This window comes from Vicia villosa, linkage group LG5 (assembly GCF_029867415.1).
Source record: "Vicia villosa cultivar HV-30 ecotype Madison, WI linkage group LG5, Vvil1.0, whole genome shotgun sequence".
NCBI lineage: Eukaryota > Viridiplantae > Streptophyta > Magnoliopsida > Fabales > Fabaceae > Vicia > Vicia villosa.
In genome coordinates this window covers 140,256,960-140,273,533 of record NC_081184.1, presented here as the reverse complement: position 1 = coordinate 140,273,533, position 16,574 = coordinate 140,256,960, and the positions used below count along the sequence as shown (strand labels likewise).

The window sequence follows — 16,574 nt, the reverse complement described above, 5'->3', positions numbered from 1 at the left end:
TTACTGTTCATTTAATTCTTTTCTAGCTTATAATTGTAAAGCTGTCATATTTAGATTTAAACTTTTTTTAATAGAAACAAGAATTAAACTAAAAATTATATAAATTTCTAAAATTAAAAATTAAACAAAAACATCCAAACATGGAAAAGAACATAATATCCAAACAGGGAACCAGATTAATATATAAAATCCAACAACAAAAATTAAACAAAACAAGATTAAATCTTCTTCATGCTTAGCATCACTTTCCTTCTTTAAACTCTAAGAAACACCACTCCATGCTTTTTAACAAGCATATTCCTGTAAAAAAAATAGAAACACGAATTAATAAATACAATGAATAAAAAGAATATCAAAATGAGAAATTTCAAGAATTTAATAAATACAATGAATAGAAAGAATTGCACCTAAACTTTTGACAAAAGAATTGGATTTAAATTTGCATCATCACAAGTTTTCTTCTTCTTTTCCTTCTTCTTTTCTTTTAGAGGACATGTAACAATGTTATGTCCTTCACCTTTGCATAATCCACAAACATTCAACTTATGTGATAGCTCTTTTCCACCTTTAAGACGTCGTCGTTTTGGACGACCTTTTGGTTTGGATTGTGGAGGACAACGAACTTTATTGTTGCAATCATTTACTTGTTCTTCAATGACAACATTAACTTGGGACTCTACTTCATCATCGCTGTGTGATGCTTGAAGCCGCCACCGCGGTGATAAGTAGCGAGAAGGAATTTCATGACAATCTTTATGAAGGAATTCCTCTTGAAACTTTTGAAAAGCAAAACGTGTGAGAACACTATGAGCTTGCTCTTGTAAGGGTGACATCATCTTCATATTTAATCCTTTGCATTTTTCTAACATTACATCATGCTCTTCTTTTTGCTTAATGTCATCAATTGCTATATCAACCTGAAATTATTTTAAAATAATTAATATATAATTAGTTTAGAATGACGAATAATAACATACTGAAAAATATTAATACACCATACTTGTTTTGCAAAGTCAGTTAGACTTGTATGAGAATTGATGAATCTTTTGATAAATGCATTAATACTCTCTGATCTTCCGGTAGTTGTCATCCCACCAAAAAAATAGTCACGAAGATAAGCAAGTGCCCAATAATTTCTGATTTCATACAACCCTTTCACATGTTTATTTGACTGCAAATTATACTTGGCCACAACTTCTGGCCATTGATGCTCAAACTCTTCATGTGTCTCCAACTTATACAATGCATAAAAATCAGAACACCATTGTGCATATTTGTCTCGAAGTATAGCATTAAACCAACAACTAAACTTGAAAGTGATGTGCCATATGCAAAAACTATGCTTTGTTGATGACAATTCTTTTGAGATTGCTTCTTTCATCCAAGGATCTTGATCAGTTAAGATAGTTTTTGGTGGCTTCTTCATGAAAGATATAAAAGTCTACAAAAAAAATTTAGAAGCTTTCAGAATTTTTTATAAAAAGAATAAATTATCAAATTATATAAAGTCAAAATTAATAAATAATGTAGCATACAAATTACCTTCATTAACCAACGAAATGTAGCCATTGTTTCATTTCGTAAGAGTGCACATCCAAAAAGTATGGTCTTTCCATGTCCATTCATACCGACAAAATCCCAAACGGCATTTCATAAGAATTGACCTTGTATGTAGTATCAAAAACAACGACATCACTGTATTTCTGATACCAATCAAAACAAGAAGCAGAAGACCAAAAAATATGCTCTAACCTTCTTTCTTTATCAACTATATAAGTATACTGAAAATTAGAACAACTCTTTTTTGCATCCTCGCAATACTTTAGAAGATCCATAACATCACTTTTTTCAACTTGTTTATTGGCTTTCAAAAAAAGATTGCGAATGTCCTTCTCAATAAATGAAAGATAACCATGTTTCACATTTTTCTCAAGCTCTATGACACGCATTATTTGTCTAACTGAAAGTCCTCCTTCTTTTAATAAGAAAATGCGTTCATAGTCTTCTTCTAAGATAGTTCGATAAGCCGGTAAAAAACGCACCTCTGATTGACTTAGCAAACCATGGTTATGTTCAGAAACAAACTTTGTAACTCGCCACTCACTTGGAAATATGTCATGAGATTTTTGTAATGAAATTCGTAAATGAGCTTTACACTCACACCTTGACGATTCTCTTTTTCTTTGTTCTTTTGATGGGTCTATGATTTTCAAGGAAGCACAACCTTCACGATGGCAAAAAAAATCACGTCGGCTAATAATTCCATTCTGTTTGATGAATCTACCTTTTCGAATTGAGAACCCATTTTGATATGCATATCTCTTATAAAAGACAAATGCTTCTTCTTCACTAAGAAAAATTTGATCAACAAAAGGTTCAAAAATATTTGTGTCACTTAAAGTTCCATCTTTATCAACTTCCTCTAAAAACTCATTTCCCTCAATATTTTGACTTCTAATTTCATCAACTTCTAACACATCATTTGCCACAATAGCATGATCAAATTGCTCAATAATTATTTCTGAGTAACCGTTCTCATGAGAAATATTTTCTATTGCACATTCATTCAAATCAAAATTCATATCTATCACATTAACACTATCCATTATGCTATTTATAATCTACAAATAGAAATAATAAATAAAAGTGTGTTATAAAACTTTATTGCAACTAGTAAATAATATAAGAAAAAGAATACATGTTCTTGTTAATCAAAAACACTATAATACAAGTACTAAACAAAAACACTAATTTGAAGTTTGAGAATGTGTACCTGTTACGTAAGAGAAGGTATACCATATTTTCTTTGGGTCCTTTGAATGAGCTTTACATCTCCATTTTGTTTTAACATTCTATACGATATGATACTTTAGAAAGAGGAATAAAGAAAACTTTATTAAAATTCTGGCTTTTATGTAGCCATGGTCTTGAAAAGAATTAGAGAGAGTTAAAACGTTTTGTCTTATTTTTTTTATTTATGTTTTACTACTTTATAAAAAAAATCAATTTAAAGGGAAATAGAAATGAGTAAGTACGTTCTTGTAAAAAAATAAATTAAAAAATTTAAGTTAGTACAAAAATAACTAATATGATGTTGCAGGAATCTAGCTCTAGGAAGTTGTAATATTTCATTATACATACAAATTAATGCTTTCATTATTAACTTTGACTATTACTTCTTTCAAAATAAAACAAGTGGATCCATAGCCAATTTAATGCACCTTAACATGTGCCATAAGGGCACAGGTTAGCTTTTCCCTATAACCTATAAACTTGTGTTACTATTTTATATTAAAGAAAAGGTTTTTTATGGAAAAATGTTTTAAATATTGATGCTACAATATTAATAATTTTTAATTTTTATTAAAAAATATTAAAATTGGCTGATGACAAGCATTTCTTTGACCCCGACGATTAGGGATGGCAATGAGCAGGGTTTGGGTAGGATACTATAGTACCCGTCCCCATACCGCTGTTTAGAAAAATCCCCGTACCCGAACCCAAATCCGCGTGGGTATCAATATTCATGCCCATGCCCGTACCCTGTGGGTATCTCAATGCCCATACCCGTATCCGTTTACCCGCATTTATAGTAAAATTAAATCATTTAATTACAAAATATCATATAATTTAAGTCTTTTTAACAATATTAAAAAAATATGTATGTTATTGTTGAGTTAAAAAACAAATAAACACTTTTATTAAAATGTGTAATGATTTAATAGCGATATATTTTAAAAAAATTTAAAATCATGCATTTTTAATATAATAATATAAATGTAGTGCGGGTATGGGCGGGGTGGGTAGTAAGGTACCCGTGCCCGCACCCATATCCGTATATGTTAATGGGTAATTACCCGTGCCCATACTTATTTTTGCGAGTATTTACCCTATCCGATGTGGGTATTTTTGTGGATACTCACTGGGGATAGGCCAAATTGCCATCCATACCGACGATTTTACAAAACTGGCTCCGATTCATTTGTTTAAACAATTTTGGGTAGTTCAAATTGATTTTTTGATTTTACTCCGGTTTTGACCCACCTACGGTTTTACAAGACAAACCGGACCGGAGTCACATTCGATTTCCAATTTAACCGATTAAGGTAGTACACAAGAAAATGAAAATTTTTCTTTGAAAAATTAAGGTCCAAACAATAATAATAATAATAATAATAATAATAATAATAATTACCATCATTTAAGAGCAAACTTATAAGAAGTTAGAGAGTGAGTGACGTTATGGATAGTCCCAACCAGTGTTTTAAAATCGGACCGGACATCAAACCGGTGAGGGTATTGGGTCACTGGTTTATTGGTCGAACCACTGGGTCACTGGTCGAACCGCATGACCAAACCAGATTAAATCGGATAACTCGGTTGAACAAACCGGTTATTATAACAAAATTATATAGGTATAAAACATGTCGAACATGATGATTCAATCTCTACAAAATATAACTGGCCCTTAAATTTTTTAAAAATATCATATCCTAAATAAATTCACAAGTTCATAATTTAAATTCAAATATTAAACATAAGTATCACACATAATAAAATAGTACAAAATTACAAAGTATATATTTATAAACAAATTTTAATCACAAAATAATCTAATTGAATAAATTATAATAAAGTAACTTCATTGTCTATTAAATTTAATTTCAAAGAAGAAAAATTTATTTCAAATGTTGGTATCTCCTTCTTCAATATCAAAATCATCTGCAACAAAATTAACCGCATCCGAAAAATCTTTATTTTTATTTTTATTTTCTTTTTTTATTTTTTTATTTTTTTTATTTTAATTTTTATTAAAATAATTAAAATGATGTTGTTTTAAGTTTTTAAAATAAAAAAAATTAAAAATGCATTTAAACCACCGGTTATGGAAAACCGCCGGTTTTACCGGTTTTAACCGGTTCACACCGGTTAAATGACATATCCGATCCAACAATCGAATCAGACCGGTTACCTGGCCGGTTCTCGGTTCAACCGGTCCGATCCAATTTTTAAAACATTGGTCCCAAGACAAGAGACCAACAATGTGTTTTTTCATTCTCACTCAAAGCGAACAACGATGTTATCTAAGGTATCATCCAGATCAATTAGACAGTTGTCAGCATTACATGTCACATTCTCATTCTCTCATTGACTTGGACGTATGAGTCCTAATTTTGCAGTTCACCACTACACAAAAAGCTCAAATTCACCGCAACAAAGTACTACTCCATTATTTAATCAATCATTTCTAGTTCGAATTGAACAAGTGATATGAGTATTAATTTATTAAAGTGTTAGAGAGTTTGACTCAAACATTTTTAATTTATTATTTTTTCCTATAAAATTGTTTTTTGATTCTAACAATTTAGATTATGTTTGGATTGATAGAATGCAATAGGATGAAATTGAATGAGATGAAATGCACATGTATAAACTTATGCAAGGTTTTCAAAATCGAGTTTTTACCTTAATTCGTTTTGCCTAGGTAAAATCGAAGCGTAAAATCATATAGTTTACCTCATATTAAAGCTGCAGATTTGCGTAATTTTTTAGCTTATTGATTCTTATTTGTAAGCTATTTTTTGCTTTGTGAATTTGCGGTTGTTAGATTAGTTTGTGAATCACTTTAAGACTCTCTTGTACACTTGTTTGATTATGGTGGAGCTATTTCTTTGGTCTGGACGATTCGTGGTTTTTACTCTCATATTGAGGGGTTTTCCACGTTAAAATATTAGTGTTCTCTCGTGTCTTTTATTTGTTCAATTTGTCGTTATATACCTGTTGTTGATCCTCAAGGTTCTTACAAGTTTGAAAATATTTATACTCGGTGTGTATTAATCAATTATTATGTATTTATTTCTCTTTAGAATGACATCCGAGCTCTTGGTTAAAAGCTATTTTACTTGTTTGAATAATGGAGTCAAATATAAATATGAAGATGATATTGTTGAATGGTTCTAATTACCATTTGTGGAAGGAAAAGATGAAAGACTTATTATTTGTGAAGAAATTGCATTTATTGGTGTTTAGTTCCGCAAATTTGGATTTTGTGTCTGATGAAGAATGAAAGTTTGAACATCTAAAAGAATGGGGTTTTATTCAGCAATATTTAGAAGATAATGTTTATAACCATATTTCTAATGAGGCATATGAAAAAAAATTGTGGGAGAATATAGAGTCCTTGTATGCCTCTAAATCATAGAAGAATAAATTGTTCTTGTTGAATACCTTCATAAGTTTGAAGTATAAGTAGAGGAATTTTATTTCAGATCACTTGAGTGAATTTCAAGGGTACCTTGATCAGATGTCAGGAATTGGTATTAAATTTGATCATGAATTTTTGGGACTATTTTTATTGCTATCATTACTAGAGTCTTGAAAGACATTTCGAGTTTCTATCACAAGTTCTGCTCCTAGAGGTGTTGTTTCTTTGGAAATGGATAAGGGTGACATTCTCAATAAGGAGATGAAAAGGAAGGCATATGATTCTTCATCTCAATTTGAGGTGCTTGTCATTGAAAATAGGGGGAGAAGTCAGAAAAAGAAACCAAATGGTGGTACAAAATTTTGGAGTGTCATTATTGTTATAAAATAGGATACATATAGAAGTACTATTATCACTAGAAAAGGGATAACAAAGGAAAAAATGGCTAGTCTAAGTAAAGAGATCATGAAGATCACGATGATGATCATATTATTACTTCTACTATTGATGATCTTGTTATTCTCCGTGATCACAAGTTTGTTAATATTGTATCAGACAGGAGCATGCGTATAGTTGACACTGGTGTTACATTGAATGTTACAATAAGGAAGAATATCTTCACATATTATACTTCCGATGACTTTAGAATGTTGAAGATGGGCAATGATGGCGTATCTAAGGTAATTAGTGTTGGCGATGTTTGCTTGCAAACCAACATGGGAATGTAAATGTTTCTTAGAGGTGTCAAACATGATCCATATGTCCACTTTGATTTTTATATTTGTGCATATGCTTGATGATTGTGGTTATGACATAGAGGACGAATCAAACACTAACTAAGAGAGCTAGGTGTATTCTCTCTGAAGCTAAGTTGCCTATTTATTATTGGGGTGAGGCACTTTACACAACGATGCATGTTATTAATCTCACTCCTGTTGTTTCTTTGAACAGTGAAGTTCCAGACAAATTTTGGTTTGGTAAAAATGTCAAGTATGATTATTTTAGAGTCTTTGGTTGTAAGGTTTTTGTGCATATTCCAAAGGGTGAAAGATTCATGTTGGATGCAAAGTCAAAATAATGTATATTCATCTGCTAAGGGAAAAATGAGTTTGGTTATAGGTTGTATTATCCTATAGAGAATAAGCTTATCATAAGCCTCGATATGGTGTTCATGAAAGACCAAACTATTGAAGACATTGATAAGTTAGAGAATACTACACCCAAAATAGATATCAATTTGTCTAATATTGATTTAGTTCGGTTACCTATTCATAATTTGGATATTATTGGCAGTGATGATTAAAATGGTAAGTCAAATGATTATGTTGATGATCAAAAACTTGGAGATGATGTGAATATTCCAACTAATGATGATGAAAGGGAGAATGATATGTCACATGATGAATCTTGGTGAAGCTCCAAAATCATCTCAAATTTAACTTAGGAGGTCTAACAGGTGTGAAGTCAAGACTCTCCATCTATTGTGTTTTGATGAAGACAAAAATATTAGCAAATGATAATTGGAAAAAAGTATGAAAAAAAGCTAAAGCTAATTCTACCTAATCAAGTGTTCAAAAGCTCATCTATACACAAGGAAAGAGATTTCAAAAATTACATTATTTGAAAATTAATTTTTGATCTTCTTAAGGTACAAACTTGCAATCAAATATTAATCAGTTAGTACTAAAAAATATACATATTGATACACTTGGATGCATAAGCTCTTAAATCAAATATAACAACATGCTACATATAATAAAACATATGTCTCCAAAATAATCATTTAAAAACATAGATTATAACATGCTAATAATTTTGTAAGAACAAAACATATCATTTTTTTTATAGGAAACAAAAATAAAATTTAATAATTTTATAGGACAAAAACATATTTAATCCAAATCAATAATAACGAAATAAATCGTGCTTCCCTCGACATTGCAAATTTGCAAAAGCAGTTCGCACCAAATTTCCCCTCGTCAAATTTTTGTTCCTTGCGCAAAATAAAAAATTACGAACCCTAAAAAATGGATTTACAAGCTTCAATCCATTTTTTGTGACTCTGTATTGAAGCGTTCCAGTCCATCGGAGAACTCTCACCTCGACAACGACGGCGGCGGCGAGGTATTTCATTTTCCCCTAAATTACTATCCTGCATCAGACTTCAATATACTTTCTAGGTTACAAAATGATGGGCGTGTATGAAGATCTCGAAGAAAGCGGGATTCAAGTAAGAATGAAGAAAAGAAGGCTATGCGAGAATCAAAATGAAGACAGGCTAAGTGACTTACCTGACTGTGTTATCCTTCACATTTTGTCATTATTGAACACAGAACATGCCGTTAGAACTTGTGTTTTGTCCACAAAATGGAAACATCTCTGGAAACGTATTCCAACTCTTATCTTGCATTCTTCAAGATTTACCACTGTAAAGAAATTTGCCTCATTTGTGTCTAACATTTTGACTCTTCGTGATACCTCAACTGCACTGCACGCCCTCGATCTTGTCCGTAGAAGTATTGAGCCTCAGCTCCTCAAAAAGATTTTAAACTATGTTTACTCCCATAACACCCATCTTCGAGAATTAGGAATCCTTGTCTCTGGTGATAGCTCTCGCATTCTCAACTGTGTTTCTTCTTGTCAAGCTCTTACATCTCTTAAGCTTTCACTTTATTCCAGAGGTAGTAATAATACAGAAACATTATTTCCAAAATCTTTGAATTTGCCTTTACTCACCACCTTAGATCTAACAAATTTTGCCTTTGACGGTGGTGAAAGCGGTTGTGCTGACCCCTTTTTGGCCTTTACCAAGTTGAATAGTTTGGTCATTTGTAGTTGTAAGGTAAAGGATGCTTCAATCCTCCGCATATCAAGTGAGACACTTGTCAATTTAGCTATAGACAGTCCTTTGGAAAAAGTAAGTTTATTTGTACAACATAATCTACCCGACGTTGCGATAGTCGAGTTATCTACTCCAAATCTTTGTACCTTTAAGTTTACCACCCGTGGTCGTGTTCAGAAAATATGTGAGAGTGGATTTTCTTCTGTTAAACAAGTAAATATCTATTCACAAGATTTTTCAGCTTCGGTGGAGCATGCTTTGGTTTTACGCAGCTGGCTGCAAAACTTTGCCAATGTAGAATCATTGACAGTCACTTCAACGGTTCTTCAGGTCCCTATCATGTTTTTAGGCTTTATTTATTTTTACTTTCTTTTGAAGATGATATTTTATATTTTTTTAAATTTTGTTAAAATTTAATTGACTTGCATAAAACTGATCTTAATTTTCCCTCATTTCTTAGATTCTCTCCTTACTCCCTGATTTATTGGAGGTTAAGCTCCCTTCTTTGTGTTACTTAAAGTCATTGGAGGTAAAACTGGTACCACTTCTTTATGGATTATTATTTCTAAAATTGGAAGATGCAATGATAAAGAAAGCTGCTGCCAAATCACGTAAAGAAGTTGCGAAGTTAAGAAAGGAATTTAAAGCAGGTTTGAAACCACCTGCCATACCTGATGGAATAGTTGACTTCTTGCGACAAAACTCTCCGTCGGCTGAAGTTAAAATCACAACAGAATATAGCTGGAGTCATTTTAATATTAAGCAGGTAGTTATCTAAAAACCATAAGGGAGCCTAGTGTGGTAAATGGTAATTTTATTTGAGAATCTGAGCTTAGATAATTTTAAATTTATAAACCATTAGAAGAGTTTGTAATCTGTTGTTGCTGAACAGATTGAAGAATCTATTAAGGGCGTAAAGATTATCAAATACCCATCGCGACTCGCTGCGTCTGCATCTAATGCTTCTCCCGCTTCTGCCATTGCTGCACCTCCCAATCTTCATCTTTATGGCACTGAAAAGGTAACATTCCTCTCATGCATTTTGACTTTTCTATTACTAAACTCTTGGATATGCCATTTGTTGTTTTCTTATGGAGATTTCCATTTCTGTTATATTTTAGAATGAGATAGCATCAGGTAATTAAAAACGCTTGTCTGCATTCTGTAATTTACTCAAGTCGAAATTGTTCAAGAATGATGGCAGAGCATCTATATTTGAAATCAGTCCAAGGTTTTTTCTAAAGTACCTTTGAAAAAATGTGGGTAATTTACCCATGTGACCAATTAAAGTGATCCACGTGTGTTTCAATAGTTCAATTTCATTTTATAGATTTTATATATTTTTTGGTTATTTGTATATTGACCCTAAATTCAATTAAATTATTTTTATTATTTCAATAAAAAAATTTGGAGAATTTTCCATCCCATTGACTAGTATCAGTACGTTAAAGTTAATTTTCCTCATTTAAAAAAAAAATTGTTTTATACCAAACCAATAGTACGTTAATGTTAATTTTCGTTTTTTTATTTTTTAAAGTTGTGTTATACCAATAAGCTATTAGATTAATTTGATCACGGTGGAGTTATTTCTTAAGTTTGGATGATCTAAAACTTTAATTTTTATTTTGAGGGTTTTCCATGTTAAAGATTTCAACGTTTTTTATTTGCTTTCAATTTTTAAATTTGTTGTCATATATTTTTTATTGCCCCTCAAAAACCTTTGCAAGTTGAGAATTTTATATGCATTGTGTGTTGGTTGTTATTGTGTTTTTGTCTAAGTAATAAAAACCGGATCGACATCAAAAGAGTGTACTTATGGGTTCAGAGTTTTAAGGTTTGACCAGGATTAAATATGGGTTGAATCAGTTATATATAAATAAATATTTTTTATTATATATAAGAATAATAATGTACAAAAATAATTATATTTTTTAAATAGTAAAATAACTTATTGATATTTTTTTAATAATTAACACTTAACAATTTTTTAAATAATTTAATAGTCTTTTATATTTTTAATAGGTTAGGTAGGTAACTTCAAAATTTTATTTTAATATTAATAATAAAAATAATTAATAATTTAATAACTTTATTAATTATTTGTTCGACATTGCCTGGTCATATTTTATGCAGTGAAATGTATCTTATCATATTTATCTAATATAACAAACAAAAAAATTACTTTGATTTTTCTACGATAACGTGTACTAGAGTGATTGGAGAAGGAAAAACAAAATTAAATCATGCATTATTTTGATTCAAAACGAATTTTTTTCTTCGTATTTTTATAAATCAAATGCAAAGTCCGTCCAATCCTAAAAATCGCCTAAATCGTCAGTTTTCCGGTTATTAATCGATTTTGACCAGTTTTTTTTGTTTAAATTCCGATTCATCTGCATGCCGGTTTTCAGGTCCTAATAAACCGGTTAGAGTTCCGGTTCCCAATTCAGTCCGGTTTTAATTGGAAGCAGGTAGTTATTTTTAAACCATAAATAAACCGAGTGTTGTAATTTTTATAGAAAATCTTAGGTTAGATAATTTTAAATGAAACAACCATATGAAGAGTTTGTGATTGGTCGTTACTAAACAGGTTGAAGAATCTATAAAGGGCGTGAAGATTATCAAATACCATTCAAAATTTGCTGGACCTGCCTTCTCCTTTGCCTCACCTGCTTCTGCTGCTGAGTCTGCTTGTGCCCTTGCTACCGCACCTCCCTCTGCCTTACCTGCTTCTGCTGCTGAGTCTGCTTGTGCCCTTGCTGCCGCACCTCCCTCTGCCTTACCTGCTTCTGTTACTGAGTCTGCTTGTGCCCTTGCTGCCGCACCTTCCTCTGCCTCTGCCACATCTCCCAATCTTCATCCTTGTCGTGCTAAACAGGTAACATTCCTTACATGTGTTTTGATTGATCCCTTTTGAGTTTCTTTTACCGAATTTTTGGTGCCATTTTCTGTTTTCATGCGTAGATTTCCATTTTTATGATATTTGAGAATGAGGCAGCATATTAGATTATTGTAGGAACCTTTGTCTACAATTTACTAAGTTGTTCAAAAATGATGACAAAGCCATCTATAATAAAATCTTCATGTGACATTGAACTGTGTGTCACCCCTTTATTTCCACTTTCTTTCTATTGCAAACTTTTACTCTTACCTTGAAGTTAAGAATGAAAGGATGGGGAATTAAGATACATGACATAGAAACAATAATTACCAAAGCAAGTGTCTAGAAATTTTATTTGTTGTTAAATATTGCATATTACAGAGGATCGAGGTGAGTGTATACTTGTGCCAGTGTATTGTTATGATATTGATCGGAATCTATTGCTAATTGTCGTTATAAAAAAAATCACATTGTTATTAATCTGGTCAATTAATAGCACTTTTTATAAAGTAAACTAAATCGATAGAGGTCATGATTTGCTTGTAGGTGCTGCTATAATAAACATTACATTATTGATGTCTTAATGATTAATTGAACAAAATTGATTAAGGATATGATTTGCTCTATTATCCTTGCATCCTCCAGGTTGTCTCATCACATTTGTTGCACTTCTCTAATTGTAATGTTTTGTTTCTATGATAGATGGTAACTAATATTGACAATAGTGACTCAACGCTTTGGCCTGACTCTGTAACTAAAGCTTTCATCAAAATTATGGTTGATGAAGTTACAAAAGGAAATATGTCAAATGGCATGTTTCATACTAGAACATGGACCTCAATGACTACTTTGTTGAATTCCATAACTAATTGCTCTTATAAAATGGAACAACTAAAGGAAAAAATGCATAGCCTTCGAGCAATGTTTCATGAGTTCTATTCACTTTTGCAAAACACTGAATTTAAGTGGAATGTAGAAACTAACACTGTCATTGCTAGTGATAACGATTGGCAGAATTATCTCAAGGTATGGTTTAATTTTTATAGATTTTGTTAGTAGATTTACATTAACTTTATTTGTCCACGCTGGTATTGTATTGACAATTTACTTATATTATTTTAGACACATGATAGAGCATCTCAGTTTCTAAATAAAGGGTGCGACCATTATAAGTTGTTGGAAATGATATTCAACAAAAATAATGAAGCTGAAGTACTTCATGCATCTACCCAAGACCGGCCAAATGCCGATAAAGAAAATGAGTTCGATAATCAAAACTTTAACACAGGGAGTGCAAATGACAATTCATACAATGATATAGAAGAGGTGGAGTGCATCAAATGTAGGGGGAAGCAAAGAAGTCAAGTTCAAGAGCATACATCTAGAAAAGAGTCAGCATCCAATCAGAAAGAAAATGCACTTGCATGTGGTAAGAATGTGGAGATTACTTCTTCACATGTAACAATAGATTGTTCTCTTACTAAGTGTGTGGTTGCTCTTGAAGAGATAAAAGACATTTCAGATGAAACCTTTGGGAAAACCTTGGAAAAATTTAAGGATCCTGACTGGAGGGAAATGTTTATGGCTATGTCTAATGATAGGAAACGTGGATGGCTATTTAGACTTTAAGCATAAAATCTTACTTGCATATTTGGCAATGGTGATGAGACACTATGTTTTGTATATGGTATTTATGGTTATATTCTTCTTGAAGCTATTTGGTGAATAATTTTATGAGTAATTTTTTGCATTTTTGGATTGGATTTTAAAGTTGTCATGAAATTGTACTACTAACAGTGGTCATAATTAGAATTGATATTCATAGAAGTGGTAATTCTACTTATTTGAGTCATGTTTACTAAATCATTTTTTTTTCCGATTCTTTTAACATGTGTTATACATTATAAGGTTTTGTAGAGGCAATTGATGATGTGTAAGGGCAGAAGTTTATACATAGAAATAAAATTGAAAATTTCTTTATCCACTTCCCTATGGGGTTGACCCCCAACGAAAGCCCCAATTTGCCTCTGCTTCGGAGATGTATCTCCAAAGTAATTTTTTTATAGATTTTTTCAGACTTCGGAAATGCATCTCTCAAATGCATGAAAATTCAAAAGATACGTTGGTTTTAACAGTCAGGTATTATTTCGGAAGTGCATTTCCGAAATAAAGTTTTCATGTACCATTTTCCCTCCTTCACTATTTCATCATTTTCTCCAAAACAAACCCAAACCCTCTCCAAAACTTTCATCAATATCAATCCATTTTTCGTCTCAAAATCAAGTTTCAAACCGTTGATCACGTTAAAGGGAGCATAGAAAGCTACAATTTGAGGTAAACATCTCTCATTTCATCCCCTATTTCACTACATTGATTGTGAATTCTGTGAAGAAAACTGCGATGGTTCGGAAGTTCATTTCTGAAATAAGTTACCTAACAAATTTCGGAAATGTTCTTCCGAAATTATGTCTGGCAGTAAAAAAAAACAGTTTTGGCCAATTTTGCTAATTTTTGCATATGTTAGGTATGGTGCATCCGGACAACATTGTCGACGATGATGTAGTAGTTCCGGAAGATGTCAACGTTAATAACGATCCGGTTAACGATGTTAAATCCATGATCGATGCGGTAGATGTACGACAACAATTTACAAATGATCGGAGCTTCGCTTGTCGTGAACAATTGCTTGATTGGGTTCGTAGCGAAGCTAGTAAACTTGGATTTGACATTGTTATTTTAAGGTCCGATAATGGAAATAGTAGACGGAAAGTTTTTTTCGTTTTGAATTGCGAGAGGGGTGGGTGTCCGTTTAAGTTGCGCGTGGCTCGGAGGGTTGATGATTTGTGGCGTTTAAGCGTCATTTGTGGAATTCATAATCATGCCTTGGATGCCAAGCTACATGGGCATCCAATGACGTGTCGGTTGTCCCGCGAAGAGAAGAATGTTATTTCAGATTTATCGATAGTCAAAGTGGCGCCGAGAAACATACTTGCGAATTTGAAGCGAAAAAAATCGGATAGCGTTTCAAATATCAAGCAAGTATACAATGAACGACACAATCTTAAAGTCTTGAAAATGGGCCCTCGGTCGGAAATGCAACAACTTTTGAAACTATTAGGCGATAACCAATACGTGTCAAGCTTCGAACGTGCGAGGACAAAGTTACGGTGCGTGACATTTTTTGGACTCATCCCGAAAGTATCAAATTGTTCAACACATTTCCAACCGTTCTTGTGATGGAATCAATGTACAAGACCAACAAGTATAGGCTTTCGCTTCTAGAGATTGTCGGTGTGACCTCGACGGATAAGATATTTTCAGTCGGATTTGCTTGTTTGGAATGTGAAAAAGAGGATAACTTTACGTGGGCTTTGGGAATATGCAAGTCTTTGTTGGTTGATCAAAAGGTTATGCCAAGTTTCATTGTTACCGACCGAGACAATGCTTTGATGAATGCGGTCGATACCGTCTTCCCGACATCGACCGCATTACTTTGCCGGTATCACATAACGTACAACGTGAGAAGTAAGCTCAAACCCGCAGTTGGCACGAAAGATAGGCCGGATGAAAACGGTAAAGTCATCAAAGCCGGTGTTGTGGTGGATAGGATTATGGCCACATGGAGGGAGATTTTAGATGCACACTCCGAAGAGTTGTATACGGAGAAATTGGTACACTTTAGGTCTTTGTGCGTGTCTATTAAGACTTTTTGTCATTATGTCGAATCCACTATCCTTGACAAAGTAAAGGAAAAAGTTGTTTGTGCTTGGACGGATCGAGTAAGACATCTTAGTTGCACTACGACTAACCGAGTTGAATCCGCACATGCGGTGTTGAAGAGATGGTTGGGTGATAGCAATGAAGATTTGTGTCGGGGATGGGACACCATGAACCAAATGCTCGAAAATCAACACAATGAAATTCAAACATCTTTCGGTCGGAGAAAGACGGTTATGGAACACCGGTTTACGGGCCAAAATCTATTCTCGCAATTGATTTACAACATATTCCGTTCGGGATCGAATTTTATGTTTCATGAAGCTAAGCGGGCGGAGACAACGGGTCCGGATAGTTCTAAATAGTTATAAATGCGGGTGCACAATTAGAAAAACATACGGGCTTCCATGTGTTTGTTTACTTTCTAAAAAGATGAAGTTGAATTCACCGATACGCATGGATGAAGTAATCGAGCATTGGAAGAAGCTCCGTTTTGATGATTTCGAGCCGCCGAAAGAAAATGATTCCAAAATCACCATCTCCGAGGAGTTGGAAGTGATAATGGATAAGTTTGCTAAAGCGAATGACACAATGAAAATGCACATAAAAGAACAATTGCGAAAAATTACATTTCCGGAGACCATCGATTTGAAACTGCCATCTCAACCGGTTAAAACGAAAGATGCTCCGAAAAAGCCGAAAAATACCCAAGAAGACATATCAACCAAAAGATCTCCTTCCTACTTTGAACATGTTGATGCATTGATCCCGGATTCACCAACATCAAAGTCCAAGTGTAGTGGTAACAAAGGAGCGCGTATTTCAAAGCCGCCTCGCACACCTCCGATCAAAAAATTTCCCATGATCTACATTGATGAGATGCATCTTTTTATGCATAAATATATTGATAACATAGTTGATGTTGGAGG

General features: G+C 32.9%; 1 protein-coding gene and 1 pseudogene across 4 annotated transcripts; one reads left to right on the top strand and one right to left on the bottom strand.

The window, feature by feature from the left end:
• Positions 1-407: 407 nt before the first annotated feature.
• LOC131605601 (protein FAR1-RELATED SEQUENCE 11-like) lies at positions 408-8,338 on the bottom strand (annotated as a pseudogene).
• LOC131602780 (uncharacterized) lies at positions 8,128-13,778 on the top strand. Of its 4 annotated transcripts, XM_058874968.1 has the most exons (7): positions 8,129-9,377; positions 9,508-9,813; positions 9,940-10,068; positions 11,459-11,518; positions 11,638-11,925; positions 12,631-12,954; positions 13,051-13,777. In XM_058874968.1, exons 1-7 carry the CDS (start codon positions 8,394-8,396, stop codon positions 13,555-13,557), a joined length of 2,598 nt encoding a protein of 865 aa, XP_058730951.1. In that variant the 5' UTR covers positions 8,129-8,393; the 3' UTR covers positions 13,558-13,777. The 4 variants fall into 4 exon arrangements, with proteins under 4 accessions (XP_058730954.1, XP_058730951.1, XP_058730952.1 ...); XM_058874971.1 differs by lacking the exon at positions 12,631-12,954 and having other exon boundaries at positions 8,128-9,377; positions 13,051-13,778; XM_058874969.1 differs by lacking the exon at positions 11,459-11,518 and having other exon boundaries at positions 13,051-13,776.
• Positions 13,779-16,574: the final 2,796 nt, after the last annotated feature.